The following is a 15,030-nucleotide window of genomic DNA, read 5'->3' as shown; positions in this document are numbered from 1 at the left end:
AGCCAGTGAAGTTGATACCAAAAAGTTTTATTTTGATCGCATCTGACCACATGACCCCCCTGCCTCCTCTGGATCACCCAGATGGTCACTGGCAAACTTTAAACGTGCCTGGACATGTGATGGCGTAAGCAGAAGGACCTTACATGTAGGATTTTAATCCATGTTGGTGTAGTTTGTTACTAACGGTAATCTTTGAGGCCATGGCACCAACTCTCTTAAGGTCATTGACCAGGTTCTTCCATATAGTTCTAAGCTGATTCCTGATCTGTATTAGAATGATCACTACTCCTTGCATGGAGCCCCAGGCCAAGAAAAATTGACAGTCATCTTGTGTTTCTTCCATTTTCTAATAATTGGGCCAACATTTGTTGCCTTCTCACCAAACTGCTTGCCTATTGTCCTGTAGCCCATCCCAGCTTTGTGCAGCTGTACAGTTTTGTCCCTGGTGTTCTGCTACGTTTACACGGAGTGATAATTCGCCCAATCGATCGTTTAACGATTTTGAAGCAACGATTTGGTTTTTATAACGATCAGCGTTCAGGCGAATAAATCGTTAGAAAAATTGTTCGAAAATGTGTAAGAAAAATCGTTATTGCGATCGTTTTTAAGATTGCTTATGCCCATCTTTTACATAGGGTAAATTGGTGAAAGACTGTTTACAGGAAGCAATCTGCGAATTTTCAGCGAACGACGAACAACGATTTAAGAACATGTTGAAATATCAAAATAAACGATTTCTCGCTCGTCGCTTGATCGTTTGCGTGTTTACACGGTACGATTATCGCTCAAATGCGATCGTTTATGCGAAAATTTGAACGATAATTGTTCCGTGTAAACGCAGCATAAGACAGCTATTTGATTTTGGCCATGGTGGAGAGGTTAGAGTGTGATTGATTAAGTGTGTGTGGATGGGTGTTTTTTTTATTTTTTTTATTTTAAGAGTTTAAACTGGTGCATTTAATACAGAATGCAGAATAGGAGGGTTTCTTGGTCTACGCAGAATCTTTCTGACACACATCTCAGGCTCTGCACTTTTATAACACCAACTACCCACCTCTATACAAGCTGCCTATCCATAACTTCCCAAATGATAATAATGCCCCCTTATGTAGCGCATTTAATATTAGTTCCCTTAACAGTACCCCTTAATAGTGCCCCAGACAGATGTTACTCCATAATAGTGCCCCTACACAGTAGTTATCCCATTATTTCCCCTATGCAGTAGGTAATCCTATAAAAGTGTCCCAAATATTAGATTATTCCTATCCAATACGGTCCCATACTAGTTAATTCCCCCAATTTTGCCCAATACAGTAGTTAGCCCCCAATAGTGCCCCACATAGTAACCAATCCCTCCCAATACTGCCCCATATACTAGTTACTCACTCATTATTGCCCCATCTGAGTTTTGATTCTCAAAAGTAACTTTCCTCTCTGCCCCCCCCCCCCCCCCCAAATATCCATGAAACCCAAAGTGTCAATATACCTTTGCGCAAGTGTCACATTATCCTTGTATTAGAACCCTAAATGGCAGTAATGTGTGTCCTTGTACTGGAACACAAAGTTTTTGTGTGTCATCGTACTTGACCCAAAGAGTCAGTGTATCCTGGTGCTGGAACCTCAAGTGTTAGGGTATCCTTGTAATGAAGCTCCAGGTATCACACCATGTTCACACACCCTTTTTTTCAACCCCCCTCCCGGGCAGTATGCAGTGCCCCCCCATGCAGTGTCCCAGCAAGAAAAACAGAAAACAGCAACTCATCTGTCACCTGCTCCCCATCAACTTCTCTTGTGGTGAAAGTTCTCCCTCCTCAATTGCCGCAAGCATCTTTTGGTTTTGTGACAGATGTCCCTGCAGCTTTATCATTCATGTGTGTGTTCATCTAAAAGGCACATACAGAGATGAATCATAGAGGGGCTGCAGGGCACACCCGGCGCAGGCAGTGCCTTTATACCATGCTGCCTGCGTCAGAAGATGAGAGAGGAGAATGCATGCCGCAAGAGAAGCTGCTGGAAAGCGGGTGACAGATGAATTGTTGTTCTGTTTGTTTTTTCCCCCTAGCTTTAAACTTTAGAGACATATATGCCTAGTGATGCCCCTGGCTCTTACAGTAAAGAAAACACTTCTATTTAGGCACATAAATGTTCTTATCTCCATTATAATTAAAGTCCTAGGTTTAGATCATCTGTCTGATTTTTCAGCTGCATTTATACATAGTAATTAGGTCATAGAAACATGTCGGCAGAAAAAGACCACTTGGTCGTCTAGTCTGCCCTTTTAGCATTTCCTTTCTTTTTATCTTAGGATAGGTATATGTTTATCCTAGGCATGTTTAAACTTCATTGCCATGAAGTTTTTTTGGAAAATATTCAGTAGAACTTTTCTTTCATTCATTGACATCTAGTCAGTGATTGTCAATTTATTATCAAATAAACTGACCGTTTACAGACCAAAAAATATTTTATATGTTTCTACAGATTGTTGTTTTAGCCAAAATTATAGTGGACATGGATCAAGTTTCTCTTTCATCCAGAGGTGTGACAATATTATCAGACCTTTTGCATTCAAATAACCCAGCCACTATAGTGCTAGCAGGTAATTAAATGCTATTTGTTGTTTATATTGCCAGTCTATAAAACTTAAAGAAATGTATTGTATGTATGGAACCATTACACCTGTAGTTTCCCATTCAACAGCTGTTGATATGCAATACCCTGGTATTGTTTAATGTTAACATATTCAGTAGAAATCATTGATAGATGTATTTCACCTTTAACAACTTTAACAAGACATGCTCTTATTACATACTGTATTACATTTGCACAACAATATTTGCTTTATCAAGGTCTTGAAACTCTCATTTTTAATCTGATGTATCCCCAGTAGCAGTGGTACACCCAGGGGCTGGCTGGCAGGCAAATTTTAGCCTTGGGGGGCAAGCACACAGCAGTGGCCCATGAGTAGCAGGATAGCGGCCCATCCTTTAAGGACCACTCTGGCCCTTACTTAATATTACGCTCCCCACATCAGTGCATGGAAGGCAGATGGCAACCCAGAACTGTACTTCCTGCAGCGGCAATATTCTGACAGTTCGGATAACATCTTCGGCCCTTCCAGTCATTTGTAAACAGGGAATTCCTACTGCTCTCTGTGAAGGGGTCTAAAGTCACTTTCCTGTGTAAGTGTATGGGACAGCTCAGCGTTGACACGGAACCGTCCCATAGACTTACACTGACAAAATGACTTCTGGCCTCTTCACACAGAGCAGCAGGAATTACCTGGTCACAAATGACCAGAAGGGCTGGAGACGTTATCCGAATTGTTGGAACAGTGCCGCTGGCAGAAGTACAGGTCCAGGTTGCCATCTACTGTCCCTGCACTGATGTGGGGAGGGTAATGATAGGTAAGGGCTGAAGTGCTCCTTAAAGAGAACCAATTAGCACAATTGTGCTGACACGGTTATCAGCTGCACAGTATAGATCTACAGTGCAGCTCCCTGAGACTACCAGTCACTGAGTATAAGATGGTGGGAAAGCTGGGTGACCTCCATCATTCTGACTGCAAGATGCTGGAAAGCTAAGTGACCTCCATCATACTAAGTATAAGAGGCTGAAAAGCTGAGTGACCTACATCATACTGAGTATAAGATGCTGGAAAGCTGAGTGACCTCCATCATACTAAGTATAAGAGGCTGAAAAGCTGAGTGACCTCCATCATACTGAGTATAAGATGCTGGAAAGCTGGGTGACATCCATCATACTAAGTATAAGAGGCTGGAAAGCTGAGTGACCATTATCATACTGAGTATAAGATGCTGTAAAGCTGGGTGACCTCCATCATACTAAGTATAAGAGGCTGTCCGCCCTCTGCGGCGTCATCCGATGCTCAGCCGCGATTGGCTGAGCATAACTGTGCTCAGCCAATCGCGGCTGAGCACAGTTGTGACGCAGCGGAGGGGGGACGGGCGGCAGCGACTCGGCCGTCCGTCCGAAGATGACGTTTGGCACAAGATGGCGGACGGCCCTCGCCGCGGATCAGGTAATGTATAATGCACCACACCTCCGGGTACACGGGTGGGGGTGGGGGGACACAGGGAACGGGGCGATTCACAGACATAACATACATTACAAAGTTGTATAACTTTGTAATGTGTGTTATTCTGTGAATAATTTCTGAGCGCCGCACTACCCCTTTAATGATCAGGAGCAGACAAACAACAACAAAAACAGCACAAATGTGAACCAAGCCTAACATGTATAAACATTACACATGGACATACATACATGTACAAAGACATTTATTGTCATCTTTTAGTGTACCCACAAGATCTCTCTGTTCACAGCAGTTTAACCTTCAGATACTACTCTTTTATGCTGCGTTTACACTGAGCGATAATTTGCCCGATCGTACCATTAACGATTTCGAAGTAACGATTTTTTTTTTTTATAACAATCAGCGTTTAGACTGAGCGATATATTGTACGGAAAAATTGTTTTGCGATCGCTTTGCGATCACTTAAGCCTATCTCGCACATAGGTTCAAATTCGATTGTTATTGTGCAAATTCGCGCGATAATCGTTCCGTGTAAACGCAGCATAACATGGCCTGATTATAAGCAGAAAATGAGCATTTATCAGTGCTCATTTGAAGAGCCTTCACAAGGCCTCATCAACCATGTGGCTAGGCTGCACGAATGATGGCTTGATTGTTCATACGGCCATTTAAATGCATTGTTAGACATAGAGATATACACTCACCGGCCACTTTATTAGGTACACCTGTCCAACTGCACGTTACCACTTAATTTCTAATCAGCCAATCTCATGGCGGCAACTCAGTGCATTTAGGCACGTAGACATGGTCAAGACAATCTCCTGCAGTTCAAACCGAGCATCAGTATGGGGAAGAAAGGTGATTTGAGGGCCTTTGAACGTGGCATGGTTGTTGGTGCCAGAAGGGCTGGTCTGAGTATTTCAGAAACTGCTGATCTACTGGGATTTTCACGCACAACCATCTCTAGGGTTTACAGAGAATGGTCCGAAAAAGAAAAAACATCCAGTGAGCTGCAGTTCTGTGGGCGGAAATGCCTTGTTGATGCCAGAGGTCAGAGGAGAATGGGCAGACTGGTTCAAGCTGATAGAAAGGCAACAGTGACTCAAATAGCCAACCGTTACAACCAAGGTAGGCAGAAGAGCATCTCTGAATGCACAGTACGTCGAACTTTGAGGTAGATGGGCTACAGCAGCAGAAGACCACCCGTTACTAGCAAGGTGTACCTAATAAAGTGGCCGGTGAGTGTATAGCCCATAATGATAATTTATATTGCCACACAAAAAATTAAATCAACTACTAGGAACTCTTATTACTGCTAATCGGTGGTGTAAAAGTACCCTAAATGATTTGGTAGAAGATTGAATTTAAAAAACGACATCATTCTTTCATTTCTATACCTCAACATAAAATAGTTTGTTGTGCTGCTTCATCTTGTTTGTCATTTGTTTAATTTATAGAATAGTAATGTGTAATATAAAAAAAGTACTGTTAAATGGTTCTTTCAACTATTTGTAAATATCCCTATAGAGTGTTTTAATATTAATACAATAATTTCTGATTGACAGGGGAATTACTTGCTAGTTTAGCTCATACCAGGGCTGGAATTCCAGAAGCAATAACTACATTAGGAACAGTGGACTGCCTTTGCAATGTTTTAAGTTCTGAAATTGAAGAGGTATGTAAGCATTTTTTTTATAAGTTATACGTACTGAACTCTTTCCCATCAGTGTTGACTAGATAAGCAAACTTTTTAAAAGTTCAGTTTGGCAGGTTCATAAACCGAACCTTAAAGGAGAAGTCCGGCCAAAAGTATTTTTTTAATATGTTATTACTTATGGAAAGTTAGACAAATTTCTAATGTACATTTATTATGGGAAATGCACATATACTGCTATTTCCCTTAATTTATTAGATCATGGAGTGTTAGGATTCTCTCAGATATAGTGACGTCATGACGAAGGGTGTAATTCCTATGGAGTGTCCAGCAGGGGGCGCACTATATATAGAAGTCAAAGAGTACCATTGACTTCTATATAAAGTGCACCCCTGCTGAACACTCTATTGAATCAATGAATGTGTATGTAAAAATGTTATGTACACTACGTTTTGATTTAATACATTTATGGAATACGTTGGGGAGCTCTCCAAAGTATCCCATAAATGTATTCAATGAATACATTTAGAGGGCACCGAGCAGAGAGGGAGAGAGGTGCCTATACATCTACCTCCCCCCTCCCTCCCTGCTTGGTGCTGGGCATATATACACAGTACTACTTCTCCCATCCTCTGCTTGATGGGAGGAGTAGTACCTGTGCTATCCCCAGCACATCGCCACCACCGCCCGTGCCGCTTCTCCCCCCTCTACACATGCCGCCCGCGCCGCTTCATCATGCCCCCTCCTCCTCCCGGCTTCAAACGTGTAACTATCCCGCTGCTGGCAGCATCAGCCCTCCCTCACCCCACAGGGAGCATGGCGTGGGTGGGGGAGGGCTGACGCGGCCGGCATGCAGTGCGGACCGGAGTCGGTATGTAGGAGCAGAGAGCGGCGGGATAGTTACACGTTTGAAGCCGGGAGGAGGGGGCATGATAAAGCTGCGCGGGCGGCGTGTGTGAAGTGCAAGAAGCGGCGTGGGCAGGGGCGGCAATGTGCTGGGGATAGCACAGGTACTACTACTCCCATCCTCTGCTCATACTATGAGCAGAGGATGGAAGAAGTAGTACTATGTATATATGCCCAGCACCAAGCAGGGAGGGAGGGGGGAGGTAGATGTAAAGGCATCTCTCTCCCCCCCTGCTCGGTGCCCTCCAAATGTATTCATTGAATACATTCATGGGATACTTTGGGGAGCAAGGACACTTGCTCCCCAAAGTATTCCATAAATGTATTCAATCAAAACATAGTGTACATAACATTTTTACATACACATTCATTGATTCAATAGAGTGTCCAGCAGGGGCGCACTATATATAGAAGTCAACACCTACATAGAAAAAACTGAACCTCCATGATTTTTGAATATATCGAAGAAATACTTTATTAAATAAAAAGCACATATATTAAAAAATCGTACAATACAGTGAACTGCGACTGAGAAAATACATTAAAAACCAACAAGGAAAACATACAAATGAGGGGTGCTAATGTCAGGCAATGTTGAAAAAGTTGGTCAGGGGCTCAATACAATTCATTGGAAAATTACCATAAGCTCGCCCTGAATCACAACAAACTATACAAAATATGATAATAATTTGTCTTACCCAGGTGGATACGATATGCCAGCCAGACAATTGCCCCCACCCCAACGCACGTTTCGGTGAACAACCTTTATCAAGGGTGAACAACCTTTATCAACCCCTTGATAAAGGTTGTTCACCGAAACGTGCGTTGGGGTGGGGGCAATTGTCTGGCTGGCATATCGTATCCACCTGGGTAAGACAAATTATTATCATATTTTGTATAGTTTGTTGTGATTCAGGGCGAGCTTATGGTAATTTTCCAATGAATTGTATTGAGCCCCTGACCAACTTTTTCAACATTGCCTGACATTAGCACCCCTCATTTGTATGTTTTCCTTGTTGGTTTTTAATGTATTTTCTCAGTCGCAGTTCACTGTATTGTACGATTTTTTAATATATGTGCTTTTTATTTAATAAAGTATTTCTTCGATATATTCAAAAATCATGGAGGTTCAGTTTTTTCTATGTAGGTGTTGTGTTCATAACTAGAACCCAGTATTATTATACCAACACTATATCCCTTTCTCAGATCTTACAATATAGTCTGTAGTGTAGGGGAGATCTGCTATATCTTTATATATGTGTATATATATAGAAGTCAATGGTACTTCTGCTGAACACTCAATAGGAATTACACCCTTCGTCGTGACGTCACTATATCTGAGAGAATTCTAACACTCCATGAGCTAAAAAATTAGGGGAAATATCAGTATATGTGCATTTCCCATAATTAATGTACATTTGAAATTTGAGTAACATATAAAAAAATACTTTTGGCCGGACTTCTCCTTTAACCTCTTAAGGACGCATGACGTACCGGTATGTCATGCGCCCGTAAGAGGTGTTCAGAGCGGGGCCGCACGGCGACTCCGCTCTGAACCGCTGCAGTCCCGGGTGCCGCTTTTAGCCTGGGACAGCGGGTATTAGCGGGCACGGTCCGATCGCCGTGCCCGCTAATACAGTAATCAGATGCAGCTGTCAAACATGATAGCTACATCCGATTACCGGATGCAGCACTTCCCTGGTGTCTATTGGGGGAGATCGCTCCTCCGGGACGTTGTCCTGGAGGAGCGATCTCCGTTACTGCTGCCGGCCGAGGGACCGCTCCAAGATTGCGCCGTCCCCGACTCGGCACTCGTTTGTTTTCAGCTGCAGCATCCGAAAGCAAGCGAGTGCCGATCTCATTGATCTTTGCTGTATATCTATACAGCAAAGATCTCAATGAGAGATCAAAGTGTATATACTAGAAGTCCCCTGGGGGGCTTCTAGTATATGTGTAAAAAAAAAAAAAAAAAAAGTATTGTTATTAGTAAAAAGCCCCCTCCCCTAATAAAAGTCTGAATCACCCCCCTTTTCCCAGGTTTTAAATAAAAGTAAATAAATAAACATGTTTCCTATCGCCGCGTGAGTAATCGCCCCCAACTATTAATCACATTACTAATCTCGCATGGTAAACGGCATCAGCGCAAAAAAATCCCAAAGTGCAAAATTGCGCATTTTTGGTCGCATCAAATCCAGAAAAAATGTAATAAAAAGCCATCAAAAAGTCGCATATGCGCAATCAAGGTACCTATAGAAAGAACACATCATGGCGCAAAAAATGACACCTGACACAGCCTCATAGACCAAAGGATAAAAGCGTTATAAGCCTGGGAATAGAGCGATTTTAAGGAACATATATTTGTTAACAATGGTTTTAATTTTTTACCGGCAATCAGATATAAGAAAAGTTATACATGTTATATATCATTTTAATCGTAACGACTTGAGGATCATGCATAACAAATCAGTTTTACCCCAGGACGAATGGCATAAAAACACAGTCCCCCCAAATAAAAGAAATGCGTTTTTTTTTTTTTTCAATTTCACCACACTTTGAATTTTTTTCTGGTTTCGCAGTGTCCTTTATGCAAAAATTCAGCCTGTCATTGCAAAGTACAATTAGTGACGCAAAAAATAAGGGCTCATGTGGGTTTCTATGTGGGGTGGAAAAATGCAAGTGCTATGGCCTTTTAAACACAAGGAGGAAAAACTGAAAACGCAAAAAGAAAATTGGCCCCGTCCTTAAAGGGTTAAAGGGGTTATCCGGGTAACCAAAAAATATTCTAAACTATCCCCCTTCCTAAGACTACCCTATGTCTAATATACATGTATAACCTACCTTTTCCTATCTTTTTTCTCATTCTTATCCGCTCTGGATGTCTAAAATCCTCCGCTCTGACCATGCTCAGCTCCCTCTTTCCTCCTTCCTTTGTAGACAAAGGACATGTGAGCTCCTCTCTGGGAGCTGGGTTAGCTGTCTATTGACTTGGTTCTATTTAAAAGTGAAGTCCCATGAAATAAATAGAAAAAAAAAAAACCAGGAAGGCAGGTTGGTTTGGGAACATACCTACCTGTCCCTCTGTTGTGGCACTTGTGCGGGTCTTTCTATCCCTGCCTGCAGTCAGCAACCTTTCCCAATTGTGTGAACAGAGGTCTGATTCTGTGGACGTTTTTTACCCCTTCCTTATGTCCCACTGATGTTCTGAGCCGCCAGCCCCTCAGCACAGATGAGCCCATTGTTGTGTCCTAAAAAGGGGGCTTAGTAAAGTTTTGCAGCCTACCTTGCTCTTTCTGCCTGTATTGCCAACCTTCCCCTACCTTAACCAGCATTACGGTTCGTTTATCGGTTCATGTGTATGAACACACAACAGTGTCCCCATGTCGTTCTAATCCCTCTCCTGTCCCTCCTGTAGTCATAATCCACCCTCCTGTGTTCCTATGTAGTTATATCCCTCTTCTGTGTCCCCATGTAGTTATAATCCCCCCCCCTCCTGTGTCCCATGTAGTCATAATCCCTCATCCGGTGTCCCCATTTAGTCATAATCCCCCATCCCATGTCCCCATGTAGTCATAATCCCAAATACTGTGTCCCTATGTAGTCTTAATTCCCCCTCCTGTCTCCTCATGTAGTCATAATCCCCTCTCCTTTTTCACCTTGTAGTTATAACCCCCCTCTCCTGTGTCCCTGTGTAGTTATATTCCCCCTCCTTTGTCCCCATGTAATCAAAATCCCACCTCCTGTCCCCTAATGTAGTCATAATCCTTGAAGTTAACTAATTGATCCCCCAAAATGGTACACCTTTTTAAATTAGAGTATCACAATACAAGGAGGAAAAACATTTTAAAAAATTATTTCTCTTTTGACTTATAGGTCCGTGTAGCATGTGCCAATGCATTGGGATATTTAACATTTAATAGTCATGCATATCGCCATCTTTTATTAAGATGCAGGAATAAGCCAATATTGTACAACCTGCTCAACAGTAACCTTAGCAAAGATGCAAAGATCTCAAAAGAGTTTACAGAGGAATTTAAAACACAGAGACAAATAGGACTGCCCTCACTCAGGTAAATGCATATGTATTACAGGACATCCATACATAAGCATGTTTAAATAAGTGCTTAAAAAGGTATTCTCACCTTATAAAATTTTTTATCCTTTAGATGCAAAAGTAAGCAATTTTGCAAATGCTTTTAATTAGAAAATTACCTATTTTTGCTGCTTTGCTCTGTTGCTATTCTTGCCTTGAGCTCAGGAGTTCGCTTCATCTAGTGAGTACTCAGCTTCTGTGTTTCCGACTCAGATCACAGTCCGCTTCAAGGCATATAAAGTTTAGTATCTAACAGTCACTTGCTATATAGGGTACTATTTGATCTGTCTGTATTATTTTATAGTTTAGCTTTAAATGGAGGACCACTGATCAACCTGTCATCATGGAAAGATAAGGAAGGTAAGAAAATAATTATTGCTTAGTGGGCAAATTATTGGTTACAAACTATCAGGATTATATAGCCCATAATATGGTTCTTTTACTAGGTAAAAGTGGCAATATGGTGCAAGCTGCAACTCTTCATGATTGGCAGAGCTAATTTTGGAAAATTTAATGTCACAATTTCTGTACCTTTTACATAATGTTCCTATTTTTCATTTAATACAAGGATAATACAAAAAAATGATCTGGAGCTGGCAGTGCAATAATAAAATTACAAGCTTGGAAGAAATATAAAGGCAATAGGAGATTGGCTTGTACCATAATTTGTATAATTTATAACAAAGACCTGAAGCTCTCCCTTCTGAAGATTGGGGTGGGAGGCGCAGGTGGATGCCAGTAGTCCGATCCATAGTGGATAAGTAATTGTAACTCTGAATACACCTTTAACTGCAATAGATAACATTCTTATTGCTATACATATTGTAAAACACACACAATCTATATTGTGCGATAACCCCTTTAAACAGATGTAGTTTGATGTAGGCTTATGTTGTGCTATTCTTTTTGGTTTACTGAAATGTGATGTGCTATTTTTTTTAGAGTCCAAAAAATGTCCAAACTATGGCGACTCAAAGGGTTACCAGTTAACAGAACACTACCGATTCAAATCTGTGGTTTTCCATCAGAAACCTAGGACAGCAGACCCTTGCAACCAAAGAAAAGTTAATCTGCCGTTACCTACTTTAGCAAGACCTAAGACTGCTAACCCTGAAAAGACAAAATTATTTCAGTAAAATAGATGCTTAGCAAATGTGGTATGATAAAGTAATACAATACAATGGTGCTCAAATTTGCCTTGCATATTCATGTTGATGCTGAAAATAGTTGATCATTCATTTAATTTTTTCCTCATGGGTTAATAGAAGCAAACTTGTTCCTTGCAGGACTTTAGAAACCGTAACCAATCCTCAGTAGTGCGGAGCGCAGGTAGTGCAATCATCTGAAGCTGACTATCGTTTTAAAGCCGCAGTTGCGGTTGCAATAAAAAATCTGCCACTTCAGACCAAGTAACAAAAACAAATAGGTTTATTAAAATAGTAGCGACGCGTTTCGGCACAAATATACCTTAATGCTTTTCTCAATCGTAATCAAAACCCAACTGCAAGGTTCTTATACACTGGTAATTACTGTTTGATAGTTAAGTTACCAAGGAGCATGTGGTAAATAGAGTAGCTAGATGTAAGGGAGACAAATTTAATAAATAAAATAAATGCTACACTCAAAGATATCGTCCAGGTTATTTTTTTGTGTGTGGTTATACCTTACATACATAGTTATTTGCAACAGAACACAGAAGTGTTGTCAGTGACAATTGTAGATCCAAAGTCCATACTGGCCTGGCTGTCATAGTGCACCTGGCAAACCTGGGCAAGTGCTGGGGCCCCCTACTCCTGGTGCTGGGCCTAACAGTAAGCGCTCCTAATGAGTGCGAGAAGAGGAAGAGGTCAAAAATGTCTGTACATTAATAGTGCTGCTGCAGGCAGGGACAGGTAGGCTGGAAAAATCTAAGTAACAGCCCCAAGAGGAGGGGACAAAAACATCCGTACATTAGGAGAGCTTTGGGGACACAACATTTATGGATCAGCAGCTGGAGGCCCAGGTCATCTGTGGATTAGGGGCTTGGGGACCAGTAGCCTGTGAGTTAGTCACTAAATGCTGTGGCTGGGCCTGTAAAAAACACTCTGCAGTAGGTCCTGGCCCATTTAATCTTTAAGTAAGGGTCCATTTACACAGAGATTATCTGACAGATTATCTGCCAAAGATTTAAAGCCATAGACAGAAGCATACTATAAACAGAGATCAGGTCATAAAGGAAAGCCTGAGATTTCTCCTTTTTTCAAATCCATTCCTGGCTTTGGCTTTAAATCTTTGGCAGATAATCTGTCAGATAATCTTTCCGTGTAAACGGACCCTTAGCCAGTAAATGCTGTGGGTAATTGCCAAAAGTACTGGGCCTGTTTTGCAATCTGGGAACCAGAGTGGGCCTAGTTTAAAACAAGTCTGTGGCCACTTACACAGTCTTTGACTTTTTTTTTTTTTTTTTTAAATAAATTGGCTTTCTGGCATAAAGGGAACCGGAGAGGGCCTAGTTGAGAATTGTGACCACTGACAGTCTTAGTCTTAGACAGTTTATTTAAAAAACAAACTTTTTTTCTGCGTAAAAAAGGAACAAGAGTGGGCTCAGTTAGGATAGGTTTGTGGCCATTGACCATTGTGGTCTTGGTCACTTTATTAAAAAAGCAAAGTCTTGAATTAAAAGGAAGAAAAGTGGACCTAGTTGGGAAAATTTTTGGCCACTGACACAGACCTTGCCAGTTTATTAAAAAAAGCAAATGGGGACAGTTATTAAAATACGCCCATGGCAAACGCCACGAAGAATCTGCAGTGCAGGGCATTTATCAAGGTTTACAACTGGAAACAGGCATAAAACAGGCAAAAATTTACACCAGCTTGGAAGCAGGTGTAATTTTTTGTGCAATTCTTGTGCGAAACACAGGTTCCACCGTATTTCCTGAGAGGCATGGGGCAAGGGCCTAATTTAAGACCGACGTCCTAATACAGGACAGTGAACCATGAGGCTTGACCCAACCAATGTCCCTGCCTACTTGCCACGGATGGCCCTAAACAGCCACGTACAACCACGGAGCCGGGCCCTACACAAGTAGGTGCGACACACAAAACGCAGACAGATGAACAAACACAATAAGGGTACGTTCACACGTACCAGATTCGCCGCAGATTTCTCCCTGCATATTCACAGCGAGATCTGCTGCGGATCCCTACCCAGTAAACTCTATGGGCCGACAAACTCACAAAAGGATTCACATCCCACTGCGAGTTTGTCCGCAGCCCGCCCCGTTAACCCCCAGGCCGCCAGAACCTGTACATCACCTGGTCCCTGCTCCGGCTTGCTTCGGGGCTCCCGGTGTCTTCACGTCCTGCTCAGCCAATCAGTGCGCTGCAGTGGATCAGCGCACTCATTGGCCGAGCAGGGCATGCCAAGAACCCCCGAAGCAAGCCGGAGCAGGGACCAGGTGATGTATAGGTCCAGCGGCCGGGGGGTTAACGGGGCGGGCTGCGGACAAACTCGCAGCGGGATGTGCATCCTGCTGCGAGTTTGTCTGCCCATATAGTTTACTGGGCAGGGATCCGAAGCAGGTCTCGCTGTGAATTCGCAGCCAGAAATATGCTGCGGATCCGGTATGTGTGAACGTACCCTTAAGGAAGGTTAGCTAGCCAAGTCAAAAACTGAACAGGCAACACAGTACAAAAACGGATAGAGAGCGGATAGTCGAGACTAAACTAAACCTGTGTTTAGACAGGGTACTGGAACTGCACCAACCTTCTCGGCCACAGTTCGAACAGAGGAGTGCCAGCGCACAGTCCTGACAAAAATGTCCCTTAAAGTGTTTCCTGCATAAAGGATACCAGAGCAGGCCTAGTTGAGAAAAGTTTGTGGCCACAAAAGTTTGTGCCTGTGTTGTTTTTTTTTCTTTAAAAAGGGGGTTGCCCTTGAGTGTGTGGACAATACATACAGTACAAGTGTTGCCAAAGTTAGGCCACTGTAACAAGATGATGAGAAAAGGCACAAAAAAGGGAAGGCCGTGGTGCTGCTTCAGGTTTTGATAGAGCTGGTGCTGCTTTAGGGAGCAGAAGTGGGAGATTTGTGCCTGCTATGCTAGAAAATATAACACCCTCCTCTAGTGCAGGGTTTCTCAATCCGCAGTACCCAGGGGGATGCGGGAGGTGAGAAAAATATTTTTTTAGATTTTGATGCCGGGACATTGCTATCACTGAGCAATGTCATTGCCGCTGCTCTCACCATCCTTCCCCCAGCAACTAGGGGAAGGAGCCAGGCCGTTTTAAGCGCAGGGTGCCGGTGGCTACCCCCACCCAATCCCATTATGCAATTACTTAGCTATG

The 15,030-nt window shown here is 42.5% G+C and overlaps 1 protein-coding gene across 2 annotated transcripts in view; it reads left to right on the top strand.

Annotated features, from left to right (window-relative positions):
- The window catches only part of ANKAR (ankyrin and armadillo repeat containing), a 112,741-nt gene extending 100,424 nt beyond the window's left edge, over nucleotides 1-12,317 (top strand). For both annotated transcript variants that reach the window (XM_069983530.1, XM_069983529.1), the window contains 5 exons: nucleotides 2,479-2,596; nucleotides 5,620-5,729; nucleotides 10,485-10,681; nucleotides 11,009-11,064; nucleotides 11,647-12,317. In XM_069983530.1, the coding sequence (XP_069839631.1) occupies nucleotides 2,479-2,596; nucleotides 5,620-5,729; nucleotides 10,485-10,681; nucleotides 11,009-11,064; nucleotides 11,647-11,840 (675 nt within the window). In that variant the 3' untranslated portion in view covers nucleotides 11,841-12,317. The remainder of the gene's footprint in view (nucleotides 1-2,478; nucleotides 2,597-5,619; nucleotides 5,730-10,484; nucleotides 10,682-11,008; nucleotides 11,065-11,646) is intronic.
- The last annotated feature ends 2,713 nt before the right edge of the window (nucleotides 12,318-15,030 follow it).

This window comes from Dendropsophus ebraccatus, chromosome 9 (assembly GCF_027789765.1).
Source record: "Dendropsophus ebraccatus isolate aDenEbr1 chromosome 9, aDenEbr1.pat, whole genome shotgun sequence".
Taxonomy (NCBI): Eukaryota; Metazoa; Chordata; class Amphibia; order Anura; family Hylidae; genus Dendropsophus; species Dendropsophus ebraccatus.
The sequence above is the reverse complement of the archived record's forward strand: the minus strand, read 5'-3'. Positions and strand labels throughout refer to the sequence as shown.